The sequence below is a fragment of the Haemaphysalis longicornis genome, unplaced genomic scaffold, assembly GCF_048455015.1.
Source record: "Haemaphysalis longicornis isolate Haplotype H1 unplaced genomic scaffold, Haemaphysalis longicornis Haplotype H1 scaffold_6, whole genome shotgun sequence".
In the NCBI taxonomy this organism is placed as follows: domain Eukaryota; kingdom Metazoa; phylum Arthropoda; class Arachnida; order Ixodida; family Ixodidae; genus Haemaphysalis; species Haemaphysalis longicornis.
In genome coordinates, this window is record NW_027526407.1 from 67,105,337 (window position 1) to 67,123,273 (window position 17,937).

General features: G+C 48.1%; 1 protein-coding gene across 5 annotated transcripts in view; it reads right to left on the reverse strand.

Annotated features, from left to right (window-relative positions):
* The window catches only part of Rdga (retinal degeneration A), a 520,967-nt gene that overhangs the window by 83,324 nt on the left and 419,706 nt on the right, over positions 1-17,937 (reverse strand). Inside the window, exon 1 of one of the 5 annotated variants that reach the window (XM_077674675.1) lies at positions 6,177-6,323. The exons of the other annotated variants lie outside the window; for them this stretch is intronic. Coding sequence (XP_077530801.1) covers positions 6,177-6,250 — 74 coding nt within the window. The 5' untranslated portion in view covers positions 6,251-6,323. Of the gene's footprint in view, positions 1-6,176; positions 6,324-17,937 lie in introns of those variants that run through there. 5 annotated transcript variants of the gene reach the window in all.

The window sequence follows — 17,937 nt, forward strand, 5'->3', positions numbered from 1 at the left end:
TCAAAATATCGCTTTATTCGGAATGTTTTACAGTAACCACTGCAGTACGCCGAGAGCATATCATATACCCGTTTTTTATGAAGTGTCGCTGATAACGAATCCAATTTTCCGCTCCGAGAAGTCCGTTATCGCGAGCATTTACAGCGCGTTGAAGAATACACAGCTGGCAAGAATAAATTAGGAGCGTACCACTATATCAACGCTCTTCATAGCCAAAGTGACACTTCGGCGCTCAAACCCCCAATTCGAATCGATCGACACAAAAGTGCGTGGAGTGAGTATTAGAATATTAGCAACTCAATCAACGTTCACACTAGAGACCACCTCAGGGCGCTGATTCCCACCATTGACTTCGCAGAAGGCAACAAAAGCCATTTTATCTTTTCTGAACGAAACAAGCATAGACGAGCGAGTATAGTGATCACAAAGGTACTAGAGGCCATGCGCGTGTCCGCTGCTATCCCCTTTTTTTCGCCTGCCCTCTCTCTCATCCCCTGAACCCCTCCTTCAATTCCGAGTAGCAGACCAGGCTCTCCGCCTGAATACTCTCGCGGCCTGTCCGTTCGCTTTTCTCCTCCTCCTACATTTCGAGCGAGTGATTGGTTAGTAAAGTCAGCTAATAGAACAATCAACCACATCATCATCATCATAATCATCATCATCCTATCGACGCCCACTGCAGGACAAAGGCCTCTCCCATAGACCTCCAATTGTATCGGTCCTGTGCTAACTGCGACCAATTTATCCCCTCAAACTTCTTGATATCATCTGCCCACCTAATTTTCTGCCTCCTCCTACTACGATTGCCTTCTCTAGGGACCCACGCTGTTGCTTTTAATGACCAACGGTAATCTTGCCTTCGCATTACATGCCCTTCCCAAGTCCATTGCTTCTTGTTAATTTCTACTAATATGTCCTTAACACGCGTTTGTTCCCTGACCCACTCCGCTCTCTTCTTGTCCCTTAATGTTACACCTGTCATCTTCCGTTCCATTGCTCACTGAGTCGTCCGCAATTTAAGTTGAGCCCTCTTAGTGAGCCTCCAAATTTCTTCCCCGTAGGTGAGTACCGCTAGGATGCAGCTGTCATACACTTTCTTTTTCGGGAACAATGGTAAGCTGCCATTCATTATATGAGAAAGCCTGCCGAATGACTTCTTGCCTGCCGAATGCCTGCCGAATCAATCACTTATACGGCCCTTAAATCTACCAGTCAGTCAATATGCTCTGATCGGGCCAGTGAAAACGCGGCGACGTTTACACAACTATCCCTTTTACTTCTCAGTAAGTTAGCAGTACCCCCTTGCTGGCAACAAAAGGTATCCAGAAAGAAATCAACCCCCTTCTTTGAGAGAAAGGGGGCTAAAATTCGAAGCTTTCTCCTATTCAACCCGAGTCCAAGTCAAAGGCCAAATTACGAACTCCTTCGACCACTTCCGAATGGCGCAATCGGATAGACAACGGCTTCACAACGCGAGGGATCCAGGTTTGATTCCGACCACTGGAAGCGTTTTTTAACACGAAAGTGTTTTATGCCGGGATACACCAATATTTCACTGACGTCATATCCGTCACGGAAATGACGCCATACACCTTTGCCGAAGCGATTCACCCGCAGGACGCCGCTCGCCAAGCACACCCACAAGACAATCATGCTCAGCTTCAGATTTCGCTGCACATTTTACTTTCGTGTTTTACCGATTCCTATGACAGAGGAATCAGTTTTTTCTTAAGACACTTGATTAATTTGGCTTTCCTGCAGTGTGCTTTGGCGTAACGACGGACAACCCCAGTGACGCACAGACAGCTTCGCTTTAAAAAAATTGCTTGAAATGAAAGTGGGTTACGTGAGGGAATTTAGAGACTTTATCCCGTCAATACAAACTTCTTCCCTGCCGAAAAGAAAATCAAAACCGAGCGCACGGGAAAACCCATTGCTGAGTTATTTGAGAGCATCGAAAAAGCGTTGGTTTATTGGTGCATACTTCTGGGCGCTCGGCCCACTCTGTTCAGCATTTGCAACTCCCATAACAAAGGAGCCGCTTCTCAAGGAGGATCAAAAGGAGGCGACGTATATACGCGTGAGAACTTCTTTTGTTGCGCTGAAAGTGATAAGACGCAACTGCGAGCCGAGGAAGCGGGAAATGCCGAAGTTTCCAAACTACACGAATGAAACACCACACTCAAATATCGAATTTATTGCCCAGTCTTTTGTCCATTGAGTCTTTTGTCCATTGCCTTTGAGAAACGCGAAGCGATCCTTTCAAACATCTCGCGTCCGAAATTCGTTTGTAGGGCACCTTATTTTAACCCAATACAGCATAGTTTACGCCGGTACACCCTTTCGAAAGGCGTCCGCAGGAACCACGCATCCAATTTTGTCCGCTGACAATTTGATCCGCCAGCGAGGAGTGTCGAGATATGCGATATCCACTTTACGGTAGGGGTCGCCACTCACGCCAGCCTTAGAGCTTTTGAAGGGTATATCCTCGAACCAAGGGTCACTTGCAGCGTCGTCTAGCGGTCGAAGTTGGTAAGCTCGCTTAGGACTAAAACCACGGGGTCCATGTTCCTCTTGTTCGCGGTTCTGGGTCGGTGCTGTCCTCAGTCCATCTGGTCGTAAGCTCGCGGATAAGACAAAAACTGCGTGGCCTAGCCTGATCTTGTTTGAATTTCCGAATTGGTGCTGCTGTCAGCCGGTTACGTAAAGTACTATACGCGGTGAAATCGACCTGGCCACGGCTTAGCCTCGCCCTAAGACGGTTTCGTACAGATCACGAGTAAGCACCCGTTCGACATGCACTGTCCAGCGCCGGTGTCTTTTCGTGTGAATCAGGCAAAGTATGTCAATTCGCTATTTTGTGCTGGTGTTCAGGTTTCTCCTAACATAAGATACCCAGGCCTAAGTTGATAAGCTCCTTATACTTGTTACGTATCGGCTATGCACTTAGAGAACGATGTTAAGAAGATGCATGTACCGTCGTAATCCAAGTAGGCGGAACTTCATGGATTACTGAAGGCAGCCTTCTCTGCAAATGGCTTAAATGCGCTTCCGGCATTTCAGGATTAAACTGATGGAGACGCAGAATATGATTAAGGAGTTCTTGTCGACAGGAACTAGAATAAGTTTCGTACGGAATTCCTCGTGCGTGGAGGTGCTCCATGCAAGCATGAGACATGGTTATTGAGCACACTATATATATATAGGGCGGCAGCATTCCCTTGTTTCTCTTTTTAACGTTTTTTCTTTGCCTTCTTCTGCTGTACATCCCTAATGTCTAATATTCAACACTCATCATCGTAGCCCATTTGGCGTAGCAAGCCTTGTCCCTAGCAGGGCACCGTGAATATTACAGAGCAGAGAATGATATTTAATGTTCACATTTAAACAGCATTCTATCTCCCGCTCTCTCTAGGGCGGAATAGGCGAAGCATGCAGGGCAAGCGTGAGCTGGATCAACTGATCCTTCACGGCACACCAAAAAGCGCGGCGTAAGAGCCACGACCACGGGGTGGAGAAAAAAAAGTTTATGCGCCATTGCCACCCTGCGAAAGTAGGTGCCCAGCGAAGTTGTTGCGAACCCTCTAAACCGGTTGGTGGGGATATGGAGTGCTTTACTGCTCTAGACCATTCGTAGGGACGATCGCTTTGGGGCAGAGACCAAAAGATCTGTACTATGTGGTTCGAGATGGGGTTGTTGTAGCACTGGAGTTCAAAGTTTTTCAAGAAACAAACCAGGTAGGAGTCTTTCTTGTTGTATTTTGGAAGGAAGGAATGAAGGAATAAAGGTAAAGGAAAGGGGGGAGGTCATTCTTTGTAATGACCCAAGATGGCCCTACGTCAGTACACTATACCCACCGAGGTGTCCCCCCAAGGAGGCGTCTTGAGTCCCACGTTGTTTAACCTAACACTCATCGGCCTGGCAACTTCGCTTCCAAGAACGGTTCATCTGTGGATTTACGCGGATGATATTTCGGAAGATCAACATTAAAGACACGGATGATATCCGCTGGCATGTCTCATTCTTGTATCAGCCATGCAATGTGCTTATACATGAAGGTGTCAATGTCTGGCTTGGATTTTTCAGGGGTGATGTAGGCTGTGAAGATGAGCATTCCGGCACTGGTGTTTTCACCAGAGATATCCGCGCAGTCGGCGGCATTTGCCCTGGCCTCTTGCATCAGCGAGTATATGCGCTTATTGCTACGTCGGTCGCATTGTGTGATTTGAAAATGCGTGATAGAGCATTGGCCTATGCACGTATGAAAGTATGTGGTGGTCTGTGGGTATGTAGTATCTGTGTGAGTATTACGACTAGCAAGAAACGAAAAATTCCGGGGTAAGCGTTGGCAGCTCTGCAGATATTTTTTCGGCCCTTATTAGGCTTAACGTAAGGTTGCCTTAACGATGAGCTTAACGACGTATCTAGAAACGTCAGACTCATTTTAAGCCAATCTGTGGGTATACCTGCTAGCGTCGTTAGACCGTAAAGCGCAATGTTAAGCCCAGTGTCAGGGGCATTTTCTGTGAAATCGTTAGCAATTACACCGTAGCGGATGTGTTATGACCGTTTGTTAGGCTTAGCGGCGGGCAACACTAACATAAAGTCTAACGACGTTCCAGGCAACGTCAGACACGTTGTATGCCAGGCTTAACCTCGGTAAGATTCCAGGTGAAAGCATTCCAGGGTTTCTAACGGAGTGAAAATTTTACCACGCACACGGGCACAGAAAAATCCGACTTACCAGATGCCAACAGTTCCGCTGTAGAACGCACAGCATGCAAACAACTTCAGTATCGCACGTGGCAAGTGTTTGTTAAGGTACGATATTTCTTTCTTGGGGGGCATTCATGGAAACTTTACTTCCTGAAGGGTGTCTAGAAACGCGCAAGGGCTCAAAATCTTCCCCGCCGGTGTGTTCTCTGAACCTGTGTGAACTTGAACTTCTGCGTCTGTTCCTTTTGCCTGCGCGAGCTGACGCCTGTACTCCTGCGCGGTGCTCACGTAGCCTTTCACTGAAGAGTACCATGAAGGTAGTGCAGTTTGCCTTCGCAGTCTCTTCAATTCACCCACCCGTTTTCTCGGCCCTACGAGATGCGCCTCGCGCTTAACGACAGGGAACTAATTTCCTTTCAAACGCTCTCAGTAAAGTCACACTGCACAGCATAGAGAACATTCACTATTCATCTGGGAACGTTACCGTTCACATCGTTCTCCACAAGAGAGGGGATCGGCTGTCAGCGCCCCTTGCTAGGGTCGGGAGTGGGAGTGGCCAAGACGGTCGGCTCTAAACTGCCGACACATTAGGATAAGAAAAGGTCCCATTTGGCCTAATAAGAAGTATGGATATAATTTCTCAAACAAAAATGATTGCACGAGGGAAAAGGTGGAATTTTCATTAGGCCACAGCGCAAGGAGGAAGGGGCATTTTAGCCTTCGCTATCGTCCACATTCTGATTCCGGCGCCTCGTCCAGCGACAGAGTTGTTGTCTGAACGTGAACTCAAAGATCTCTACGAATCCGGTTTTCTGCTTCTGATACGCACAAACCGAACGAATTTCATCTGTGGAGTGTCGCTTTATAGTGGGAAATTTTTCTCCCTTCAGCAACGATTCCTCTACAGCCATAGACCGTTACTCCGTGGACACTGCCGACCCCCCTTCAACTATGATTGCTCCGTTTGGGCTTCCAAGTGGTCCAACACACGCAGTTTATAAGGATGAGCCTGCTACTCTCTTCGTTAAGCGACCTCTACAAAACTCCCCTTCATCCCAGAACACCCCGCGTAAACCAAGACCTTCCCAATTCAAGACCACCCCTGTCCTTCTATCCACTCCCCTCAACAGGCCTCGAGCTCGACCTGCTTCAATAAAAACTTTTCTCTCAAACTTTCGTCAGATAACAAAATTCACATTTTAAAGTACAGAAGGCAGTTCAGTTGGCGAGGAACGTGTCTCAGCCGCTGCAGCGAAGACCTCTACAAAACGTTCAGCACAGGAACTGGACGTAAAAAGATCGCACAGCCGGTCCTGCTACCAACATATTCTCCAGTCGAGTAGAAAATCATGATCGCTTCCAGCCCCTTCTTCACGCCTCGACGCAAGCACAGACCGCAAAATGGCCCAGGAAGAAAAAAAAGAAAGAGATCAGAAAAAGGAGAAGGATGTTATCAAACCTTGGGCGTCGCTGATGCAACCTCAGTTCCAGGCCGTGAACAAATCGAGGGTAGCGGGCCACGCTTACTCGCATGGCGGCCGAAATCCGGGCCGAACAGGCTTGCTCGCCTTTGCCTCGTTTCCGTTCGTATACATCTATGCGCACTTGTGCTTCGACAGGCGTGTGCCAGATAGATAGGGGCTGAGAGGTCACTCAGCTGTTGCGAGAGATAAGAATTTCCTCCCCCATTCCGATACCCTCCACTTGCACGCCAACGATTCTCATCCATGTGTTTGCGCGAAGTTGGGTGCAGCAGTGAGTAACAGCGTATACGTGCGAAAAGAGTTGGCGTGCACCGTTACCCTGCGCACACTGCCTTCAAAAGTAATTGAAAAAGGAGTACGCAAACAAAACCGAAAATTTCCGCGAAGTACTTTTCCGATAGCAGCCTGTGGGTGTTTGATAGATTTGCAAATATATCTAAGCGTGCGTATACGAGAGGAATATATAAGGCTACAAGAAACCGTTTAAATTCGTGAGTCCATTTTGTAAAGTTATTTTGACGGCTCCTCAACACCTACCCTTTATACTAAGGCGCGCATGCACAAATGCCCGATCCTCCTTCAACAATTAGCGTACGCCGGTGGAAACCTGCCATTTGAACGGGCTGGAAAGCGAATGAACGTCTGCGATACACGGGTTTCACTATTCCCGCATAGTTTAACATCTCTATAGAAAATTTGCATTCAGAGTGGATACGTAGCTTTAATTATAATTTTTTTACGGGACCAGGCGATATGCCACTGAATTACAGCTTCTGGTGGCAGTCTTGACCGCTATACTCTTCGCATTTAACTTTTGGGACACACCTTGCGCGCTCCAACTATCCATCGCATAAACGTACATACATATAGCGGTCGATATGTTCAGTCACCGCACGTTGATGATGATGATTGCTATTGGTTTCCCCTTTGTAGCGGGGTGATGACGTGTCATCTTACCAAAAAGGACTAATATACCTATGTTTTATACTCTTGGTTTAACACTAGCCCTGCTTAGGGCACGCACAAAAAACTTATTAGGCACAAAATACTTTGTTTTCCTGTTACAAGTGGTAACTGTCCTAGGCAATATTCTCCTCTGCTTTTCGTCCACCAGCATTCTAATCTTTTCGTCACCTCGACAGCCTTGAAGTTAACTTCCTCTGTGTACCCTTAAATCCTAGGGCCTCTGGAAGCCGAATATTTCCCTCATGTAAACCACGTTGTAAAGTTACCGCTGCAGCGCAACCGCTGCCTTATCCGCTAGCCCCAATCTCGAAACTTTGGGCTTGAATGTCGCCTTTTGCCAGTTGCTGACCGTATACCTCGCTGCTGCTTGTATACGCTTACCAATGTGTATTTGTTGGCCCAACTGCTGAAAGCAGATGGTTTAATAGCACGATAGAGGAGAATACAAAGCAGACTTCCAGAGCAGCAACTACGGATTGTTGTCCTAGTGCTGCACGGAACTGCAGCGCCGCAATTCGAATGTAGCACAGCTCGGTGAAGCCGTGTTTTGCTTGTTTCTGCTCCGTGCGATAAGTCGTCTAACGGTAAGACACGGGCTGATAATAGAAAGCTGCGAGCCAGCGCTATTGACCGCGATATACATTAATGGCTCTGAGCTAATACCGCTGCCAGCGAGCGCCAAGAAGAAGACTAGGGCAAGCAACGAACATAAACCACGGGGAGGCCGCGGATTGATGTAGGTGGACCTCTTGGCTCTGCCTGCATTAGTTGAGCCGTTAGCCAAGCCTTGAGCCAAGCTAAGCTATGGAATACACAACTCCTACTGCTGGGTCAGCTCCGCATCGCACGCGCATATCCGGGTACGCACAATCTTAGTGGCGCCGTTTCGCGCCGTCAGGGAGAAGATTGATAAGAGCATAGTGCTCCTCCCTCGAGCAGTGATGCAACGCTCTGATGCAACCACGGTTATCTAAACAGAATAATAAAAGAACGAGTGGTTACGTCAAGCACTGAACGTACCCTCAGATGGGCAAGCGCGAGGTGGAGCTAAATTGTCCGTTTCCTGGAGACTACCAATCATTTGGGCGAACATCGCAGCGTTTGTCGTAATGAAGAGCTCTCCCCCATCTCTCTCTCTTACACACACACACACACACGCACACACACACACACACACACACACACACACACACACACACACACACACACACACACACACACACACACACACACACACACACACACACACACACACACACACATATATATATATATATATATCAAGGTTGCAGTCGTCATTGCCAGTGCTATTCGGCTTTTTTCGAAATATTTTTTTAATAGGGCCGAATGACGTGTGCTTGTCACGTTTCTTTGATTCATTGATAAATAAGCGAAAATATAAGTCGGAAAAACGGCGGATTTTTTCTCGACCTATATTTTCGCTTATTTATCAATGAATCAAAGAAACGTGACAAGCACACGTCATTCGGCCCTATTAAAAAAATATTTCGAAAAAAGCCGAATAGCACTGGCAATGACGACTGCAACCTTGATATGTATCTTTACCGAGTCCCTCGTCCCGTATCTCTCTGTTCTGCTATATATATATATATATATATATATACATATCAAGGTTGCAGTCGTCATTGCCAGTGCTATTCGGCTTTTTTTCGAAATATATAATAGGGCCGAATGACGTGTGCTTGTCACGTTTCTTTGATTCATTGATAAATAAGCGAAAATATAAGTCGAGAAAAAATCCGCCGTTTTCCGGGAGCGGGACTCGAACCCACATCTCCGCATAACCGGTGCGGTGCGTTAACCAATTACGCTATCCCCACAGCGGCTTCTCTCTCGACTTTAAAGCGGGGGTTTATATTTACAAGAGCTCTGAGGCCGGTCAACTAGCGCCGCCCCTCGACTACCGCGGGAGACGTAGAACGTCTTCTTTCCCAGCGGCCGCCACGTAGAACGTGGTCGGAGGTCGGGGTTAGCACTTGGCATATCCGAACTGCTGGAGCCAGTGCCTCGTAATGCATGTAGCAGAACAAAGAGATACGGGACGAGGGACTCGGTAAAGATACATATCAAGGTTGCAGTCGTCATTGCCAGTGCTATTCGGCTTTTTTTCGAAATATATAATAGGGCCGAATGACGTGTGCTTGTCACGTTTCTTTGATTCATTGATAAATAAGCGAAAATATAAGTCGAGAAAAAATCCGCCGTTTTCCGGGAGCGGGACTCGAACCCACATCTCCGCATAACCGGTGCGGTGCGTTAACCAATTACGCTATCCCCACAGCGGCTTCTCTCTCGACTTTAAAGCGGGGGTTTATATTTACAAGAGCTCTGAGGCCGGTCAACTAGCGCCGCCCCTCGACTACCGCGGGAGACGTAGAACGTCTTCTTTCCCAGCGGCCGCCACGTAGAACGTGGTCGGAGGTCGGGGTTAGCAATTGGCATATCCGAACTGCTGGAGCCAGTGCCTCGTAATGCATGTAGCAGAACAGAGAGATACGGGACGAGGGACTCGGTAAAGATACATATCAAGGTTGCAGTCGTCATTGCCAGTGCTATTCGGCTTTTTTTCGAAATATATAATAGGGCCGAATGACGTGTGCTTGTCACGTTTCTTTGATTCATTGATAAATAAGCGAAAATATAAGTCGAGAAAAAATCCGCCGTTTTCCGGGAGCGGGACTCGAACCCACATCTCCGCATAACCGGTGCGGTGCGTTAACCAATTACGCTATCCCCACAGCGGCTTCTCTCTCGACTTTAAAGCGGGGGTTTATATTTACAAGAGCTCTGAGGCCGGTCAACTAGCGCCGCCCCTCGACTACCGCGGGAGACGTAGAACGTCTTCTTTCCCAGCGGCCGCCACGTAGAACGTGGTCGGAGGTCGGGGTTAGCAATTGGCATATCCGAACTGCTGGAGCCAGTGCCTCGTAATGCATGTAGCAGAACAGAGAGATACGGGACGAGGGACTCGGTAAAGATACATATCAAGGTTGCAGTCGTCATTGCCAGTGCTATTCGGCTTTTTTTCGAAATATATAATAGGGCCGAATGACGTGTGCTTGTCACGTTTCTTTGATTCATTGATAAATAAGCGAAAATATAAGTCGAGAAAAAATCCGCCGTTTTCCGGGAGCGGGACTCGAACCCACATCTCCGCATAACCGGTGCGGTGCGTTAACCAATTACGCTATCCCCACAGCGGCTTCTCTCTCGACTTTAAAGCGGGGGTTTATATTTACAAGAGCTCTGAGGCCGGTCAACTAGCGCCGCCCCTCGACTACCGCGGGAGACGTAGAACGTCTTCTTTCCCAGCGGCCGCCACGTAGAACGTGGCGGCCGCTTTACCGAGTCCCTCGTCCCGTATCTCTCTGTTCTGCTACATGCATTACGAGGCACTGGCTCCAGCAGTTCGGATATGCCAATTGCTAACCCCGACCTCCGACCACGTTCTACGTGGCGGCCGCTGGGAAAGAAGACGTTCTACGTCTCCCGCGGTAGTCGAGGGGCGGCGCTAGTTGACCGGCCTCAGAGCTCTTGTAAATATAAACCCCCGCTTTAAAGTCGAGAGAGAAGCCGCTGTGGGGATAGCGTAATTGGTTAACGCACCGCACCGGTTATGCGGAGATGTGGGTTCGAGTCCCGCTCCCGGAAAACGGCGGATTTTTTCTCGACTTATATTTTCGCTTATTTATCAATGAATCAAAGAAACGTGACAAGCACACGTCATTCGGCCCTATTATATATTTCGAAAAAAAGCCGAATAGCACTGGCAATGACGACTGCAACCTTGATATGTATCTTTACCGAGTCCCTCGTCCCGTATCTCTCTGTTCTGCTACATGCATTACGAGGCACTGGCTCCAGCAGTTCGGATATGCCAATTGCTAACCCCGACCTCCGACCACGTTCTACGTGGCGGCCGCTGGGAAAGAAGACGTTCTACGTCTCCCGCGGTAGTCGAGGGGCGGCGCTAGTTGACCGGCCTCAGAGCTCTTGTAAATATAAACCCCCGCTTTAAAGTCGAGAGAGAAGCCGCTGTGGGGATAGCGTAATTGGTTAACGCACCGCACCGGTTATGCGGAGATGTGGGTTCGAGTCCCGCTCCCGGAAAACGGCGGATTTTTTCTCGACTTATATTTTCGCTTATTTATCAATGAATCAAAGAAACGTGACAAGCACACGTCATTCGGCCCTATTATATATTTCGAAAAAAAGCCGAATAGCACTGGCAATGACGACTGCAACCTTGATATGTATCTTTACCGAGTCCCTCGTCCCGTATCTCTCTGTTCTGCTACATGCATTACGAGGCACTGGCTCCAGCAGTTCGGATATGCCAATTGCTAACCCCGACCTCCGACCACGTTCTACGTGGCGGCCGCTGGGAAAGAAGACGTTCTACGTCTCCCGCGGTAGTCGAGGGGCGCCGCTAGTTGACCGGCCTCAGAGCTCTTGTAAATATAAACCCCCGCTTTAAAGTCGAGAGAGAAGCCGCTGTGGGGATAGCGTAATTGGTTAACGCACCGCACCGGTTATGCGGAGATGTGGGTTCGAGTCCCGCTCCCGGAAAACGGCGGATTTTTTCTCGACTTATATTTTCGCTTATTTATCAATGAATCAAAGAAACGTGACAAGCACACGTCATTCGGCCCTATTATATATTTCGAAAAAAAGCCGAATAGCACTGGCAATGACGACTGCAACCTTGATATGTATCTTTACCGAGTCCCTCGTCCCGTATCTCTCTGTTCTGCTACATGCATTACGAGGCACTGGCTCCAGCAGTTCGGATATGCCAATTGCTAACCCCGACCTCCGACCACGTTCTACGTGGCGGCCGCTGGGAAAGAAGACGTTCTACGTCTCCCGCGGTAGTCGAGGGGCGGCGCTAGTTGACCGGCCTCAGAGCTCTTGTAAATATAAACCCCCGCTTTAAAGTCGAGAGAGAAGCCGCTGTGGGGATAGCGTAATTGGTTAACGCACCGCACCGGTTATGCGGAGATGTGGGTTCGAGTCCCGCTCCCGGAAAACGGCGGATTTTTTCTCGACTTATATTTTCGCTTATTTATCAATGAATCAAAGAAACGTGACAAGCACACGTCATTCGGCCCTATTATATATTTCGAAAAAAAGCCGAATAGCACTGGCAATGACGACTGCAACCTTGATATGTATCTTTACCGAGTCCCTCGTCCCGTATCTCTCTGTTCTGCTACATGCATTACGAGGCACTGGCTCCAGCAGTTCGGATATGCCAATTGCTAACCCCGACCTCCGACCACGTTCTACGTGGCGGCCGCTGGGAAAGAAGACGTTCTACGTCTCCCGCGGTAGTCGAGGGGCGGCGCTAGTTGACCGGCCTCAGAGCTCTTGTAAATATAAACCCCCGCTTTAAAGTCGAGAGAGAAGCCGCTGTGGGGATAGCGTAATTGGTTAACGCACCGCACCGGTTATGCGGAGATGTGGGTTCGAGTCCCGCTCCCGGAAAACGGCGGATTTTTTCTCGACTTATATTTTCGCTTATTTATCAATGAATCAAAGAAACGTGACAAGCACACGTCATTCGGCCCTATTATATATTTCGAAAAAAAGCCGAATAGCACTGGCAATGACGACTGCAACCTTGATATGTATCTTTACCGAGTCCCTCGTCCCGTATCTCTCTGTTCTGCTACATGCATTACGAGGCACTGGCTCCAGCAGTTCGGATATGCCAATTGCTAACCCCGACCTCCGACCACGTTCTACGTGGCGGCCGCTGGGAAAGAAGACGTTCTACGTCTCCCGCGGTAGTCGAGGGGCGCCGCTAGTTGACCGGCCTCAGAGCTCTTGTAAATATAAACCCCCGCTTTAAAGTCGAGAGAGAAGCCGCTGTGGGGATAGCGTAATTGGTTAACGCACCGCACCGGTTATGCGGAGATGTGGGTTCGAGTCCCGCTCCCGGAAAACGGCGGATTTTTTCTCGACTTATATTTTCGCTTATTTATCAATGAATCAAAGAAACGTGACAAGCACACGTCATTCGGCCCTATTATATATTTCGAAAAAAAGCCGAATAGCACTGGCAATGACGACTGCAACCTTGATATGTATCTTTACCGAGTCCCTCGTCCCGTATCTCTCTGTTCTGCTACATGCATTACGAGGCACTGGCTCCAGCAGTTCGGATATGCCAATTGCTAACCCCGACCTCCGACCACGTTCTACGTGGCGGCCGCTGGGAAAGAAGACGTTCTACGTCTCCCGCGGTAGTCGAGGGGCGGCGCTAGTTGACCGGCCTCAGAGCTCTTGTAAATATAAACCCCCGCTTTAAAGTCGAGAGAGAAGCCGCTGTGGGGATAGCGTAATTGGTTAACGCACCGCACCGGTTATGCGGAGATGTGGGTTCGAGTCCCGCTCCCGGAAAACGGCGGATTTTTTCTCGACTTATATTTTCGCTTATTTATCAATGAATCAAAGAAACGTGACAAGCACACGTCATTCGGCCCTATTATATATTTCGAAAAAAAGCCGAATAGCACTGGCAATGACGACTGCAACCTTGATATGTATCTTTACCGAGTCCCTCGTCCCGTATCTCTCTGTTCTGCTACATGCATTACGAGGCACTGGCTCCAGCAGTTCGGATATGCCAATTGCTAACCCCGACCTCCGACCACGTTCTACGTGGCGGCCGCTGGGAAAGAAGACGTTCTACGTCTCCCGCGGTAGTCGAGGGGCGGCGCTAGTTGACCGGCCTCAGAGCTCTTGTAAATATAAACCCCCGCTTTAAAGTCGAGAGAGAAGCCGCTGTGGGGATAGCGTAATTGGTTAACGCACCGCACCGGTTATGCGGAGATGTGGGTTCGAGTCCCGCTCCCGGAAAACGGCGGATTTTTTCTCGACTTATATTTTCGCTTATTTATCAATGAATCAAAGAAACGTGACAAGCACACGTCATTCGGCCCTATTATATATTTCGAAAAAAAGCCGAATAGCACTGGCAATGACGACTGCAACCTTGATATGTATCTTTACCGAGTCCCTCGTCCCGTATCTCTCTGTTCTGCTACATGCATTACGAGGCACTGGCTCCAGCAGTTCGGATATGCCAATTGCTAACCCCGACCTCCGACCACGTTCTACGTGGCGGCCGCTGGGAAAGAAGACGTTCTACGTCTCCCGCGGTAGTCGAGGGGCGCCGCTAGTTGACCGGCCTCAGAGCTCTTGTAAATATAAACCCCCGCTTTAAAGTCGAGAGAGAAGCCGCTGTGGGGATAGCGTAATTGGTTAACGCACCGCACCGGTTATGCGGAGATGTGGGTTCGAGTCCCGCTCCCGGAAAACGGCGGATTTTTTCTCGACTTATATTTTCGCTTATTTATCAATGAATCAAAGAAACGTGACAAGCACACGTCATTCGGCCCTATTATATATTTCGAAAAAAAGCCGAATAGCACTGGCAATGACGACTGCAACCTTGATATGTATCTTTACCGAGTCCCTCGTCCCGTATCTCTCTGTTCTGCTATATATATATATATATATATATATATATATATATATATATATATATATATATATATATATATATATATTGTAACAGAGATAGCGGCCGTTAGCAGGCGCGCCAGTGTGGCCAAAGGGGTGTGTGCTCAAGTGAGACCGAGGCTGACTGTCAGGTGGCGTCAATCCCCCAACTGGGTCTATGTGCAAGGCTCAGTCATCGGAGCAGCCCCACCGAGAACGATCTTGCTGAGAGACCTGCGCGTGGACTCCCGAGCTAGCTTGGCCTCTGGTACAACCAGCCCCCGTTACCACGCTCAAGCCGTCTGCTAATAAACCCCATTATAATATATATATATATATATATATAAGGGTGTACAGTCAAGAAAACCTCGGAAAGCAAAGGGGGGAATGCGGTAGGTCATAGAAACAGATGAAGATTTTTTTTGAGTCAGAAAGAAAGTGAGGAAAAAATGCCCGCCGGGTGGGGTACGAACCCACGACCTCCAGAATACCGGTCTGGTGCGATGACCACTATGCTACCGGCGGGGCTGTTGCCCCGCCACTTTCTCGGGTATTTATGTTAAGTTTTGTTTTTGTTTCCTGCACTTCGGGGTGGTAACCAGTGCCACTCGGACTCTCTCTCTGTCTCTCTCTGTCTGTCTCTCTCTCTCTCTCTCTCTATATATATATATATATATATATATATATATATATATATATATATATATTGTCATTTGATACACCATTGTAAAACGGCCGCTCTTTTTGTCATTTTGTTACTAAATGCAAAGCGTTCTGAAACTGTTGGCAAATATTGCTCCCGCACGTGACCTTGTACTTCGCCTCGCCATTTTTTTGTACGATACCATTCTTGCTCGGGGCCCACAAACAGCTGTATATGTCAACGGTCTACAACATCACCAGCGCCTAAAATCTGATGCCAGGATTTCTTTCTTTAACAGACATTTTAGTTATGAGAGCGAGGTGTAATGCACGCCCTGGCAGTTCCTCTGAGCAAATTACTCCCTAGAGCAGGGTTCTTAAGGCACGCGTTCCTAAGTACCGGCCCTTCGTAACTACACCCTACGGAGTGATTACTCGCGCGGCGTCGTTTTAAGACGTTAATAGCTCAAGCAGCGCTCCCTCCCGGCTAGATGACAAATAAAAACTCCGAAAATACCAGAAACGGCATGCGATTCTTCAAGGCTGACTGAGACACGTCTGGATGTCCTGCGGGCTATTTATTTTTTATTTCAATAGCATCACAACTTTGAGGTATTAGCGAGTTTATGACGGAGCTCTGAAGAAAGTACGGGGCGGCAGTATAGAGGTCCTACAGCTGTACAGACATGTCATATATATATATATATATATATATATATATATATATATATATATATATATATATATATATATACATGCTTACAAATACTAAACAATCGGGACACTATGGGTAACATAACAAACAGTATTGATGACTTAGTAAAAATAGCATATAGCTGGGGAATTCTACAAATAATTGTGCGCTTCTGCCTCTGACTCGGAAGAAAGTTTCTCCCTAGCTGGGGTCGGTCAGTTTCCACTGGTTACGACAGATGAGGTTGCAACGGAGCTTCAAGCAATGAAGAAAGGCAAAGCTGCAGGAGACGATGGCTTTACGGTTGATGTATTGTGCCGTGAAGGGCACGTTGTGCTAACAAAGCTTTCAGCCCTATTCTCGCAGTGCTTGAGATCTTTAATGGTGCCAGAGGCATGGAAAAATGCGAGTTCAATCCTTCTCCGTAAGAAAGGTGATGGCAAAGAGCTGAAAAAGTACAGGCCCATCAGCCTACTTTTCGTTGCTTACAAATTATTTACGAAGGTATTCTCAATCGGAAAAGTGCCACTTTGGAATTTCAACCACCACGAGAACAGGCCGGTTCCGAAAAAGGTTTCTCAACAATACACCATATTCACGCTATCAACCAGGTAATCGAAACGTTTTCCGAGTATAATGCACTACTGCAAACGGCATTCAGAGATTATAAAAAAAAGCATTTGACCCAGTGCCCACAACAGCCCTACTAAAGGCGTTACGTGATCACGGCGTCGACGAAGCCTATATTGCGCTCTTCAAAGAAAACTCCCACCTCCCCTCGCGGGAACCCTTGTGTAGATGCGACGCATAGGGGGTTCACGTTGCAGCGTTGGACAGCGGAGGAACGGCGCTGGAACGATGGAGCGGAGCGGCGCAGGCACCGCGTGTTATAGCACGCATAACAGTGAGGGGACGCGCCGGCGCCAGTGCGTCTGCCGCGGCTATGACGCAACACAATCCAACAAAATCCACTTTAATCCAATCCAATCCAAATACAATCCAATCCAAGCCAAGCCGATCCAAGCAAATCCAATCGAATCCAATTCATTTTTCCCCGCGCGAAAGAGTGTTCGCTATCGGAGAGGAGAGGGGGTGAGCGGCGGAGAACGCAGCTCACGCGGCGAGGAGAATGGGGGAGGGGCGGACGCCGACAACAACGCCGACGCCGGATGCAGGGAGAAGGCGAGTGAATGAGATGCAGTCGCATCTAATATATACGATGGATGCACGGGAACAATACGGCGTATCACAAATCTTGCATATTTACCATAGAAAAGGGTGTCCGGCAAGGGAACACAATATCTCCAGGTATTTACAGTCTGTCTTGGGGGTGTGCTCTGAACGCTCAAGTGGAGGAAAACCGGGGTGCGAATCAATGGGGAATATCTCAGTCACCTAATGTTTGCAGACGACATTGTCCTGTTCTGTGAAAGCAGCCAGGATTTCCAGCGCATGCTTTGCCATTAATTCTCGGAAAGTATGGCTGCAGACTTAAATATATACACGAAAAAAAGAAATCCAAGGTAATGTCAAATAAGCCCGCCAGGACACATGACTTCGAGGTAAGTAAGGACACATGACTTCAAGGTAAGTAATCAAGTCTTGGAAGCAGTAGCCGAATACGTATAGATTGGGCAAGTCATAGCTGCTGATCTAAACCATGAATGGTAAATTAACCGCAGAATAATCATGGGGCGGGCTGCGTTTGGTACGAATTGAGATATCCTGTCACTCTTTCACTCAAAAATCTTGTATTTAATCAATCCGTTCTTCCAGTAACGACTTACGGGCGTGAACTTGAGGTCTCACCAAACGACTTGAAGGGAAACTTCGATCTGCACAACGGGCTATGGAGCGGAGAACGGTAGGGGTAACGCTGAGAGACCGGAAAACAGCCGCATGGA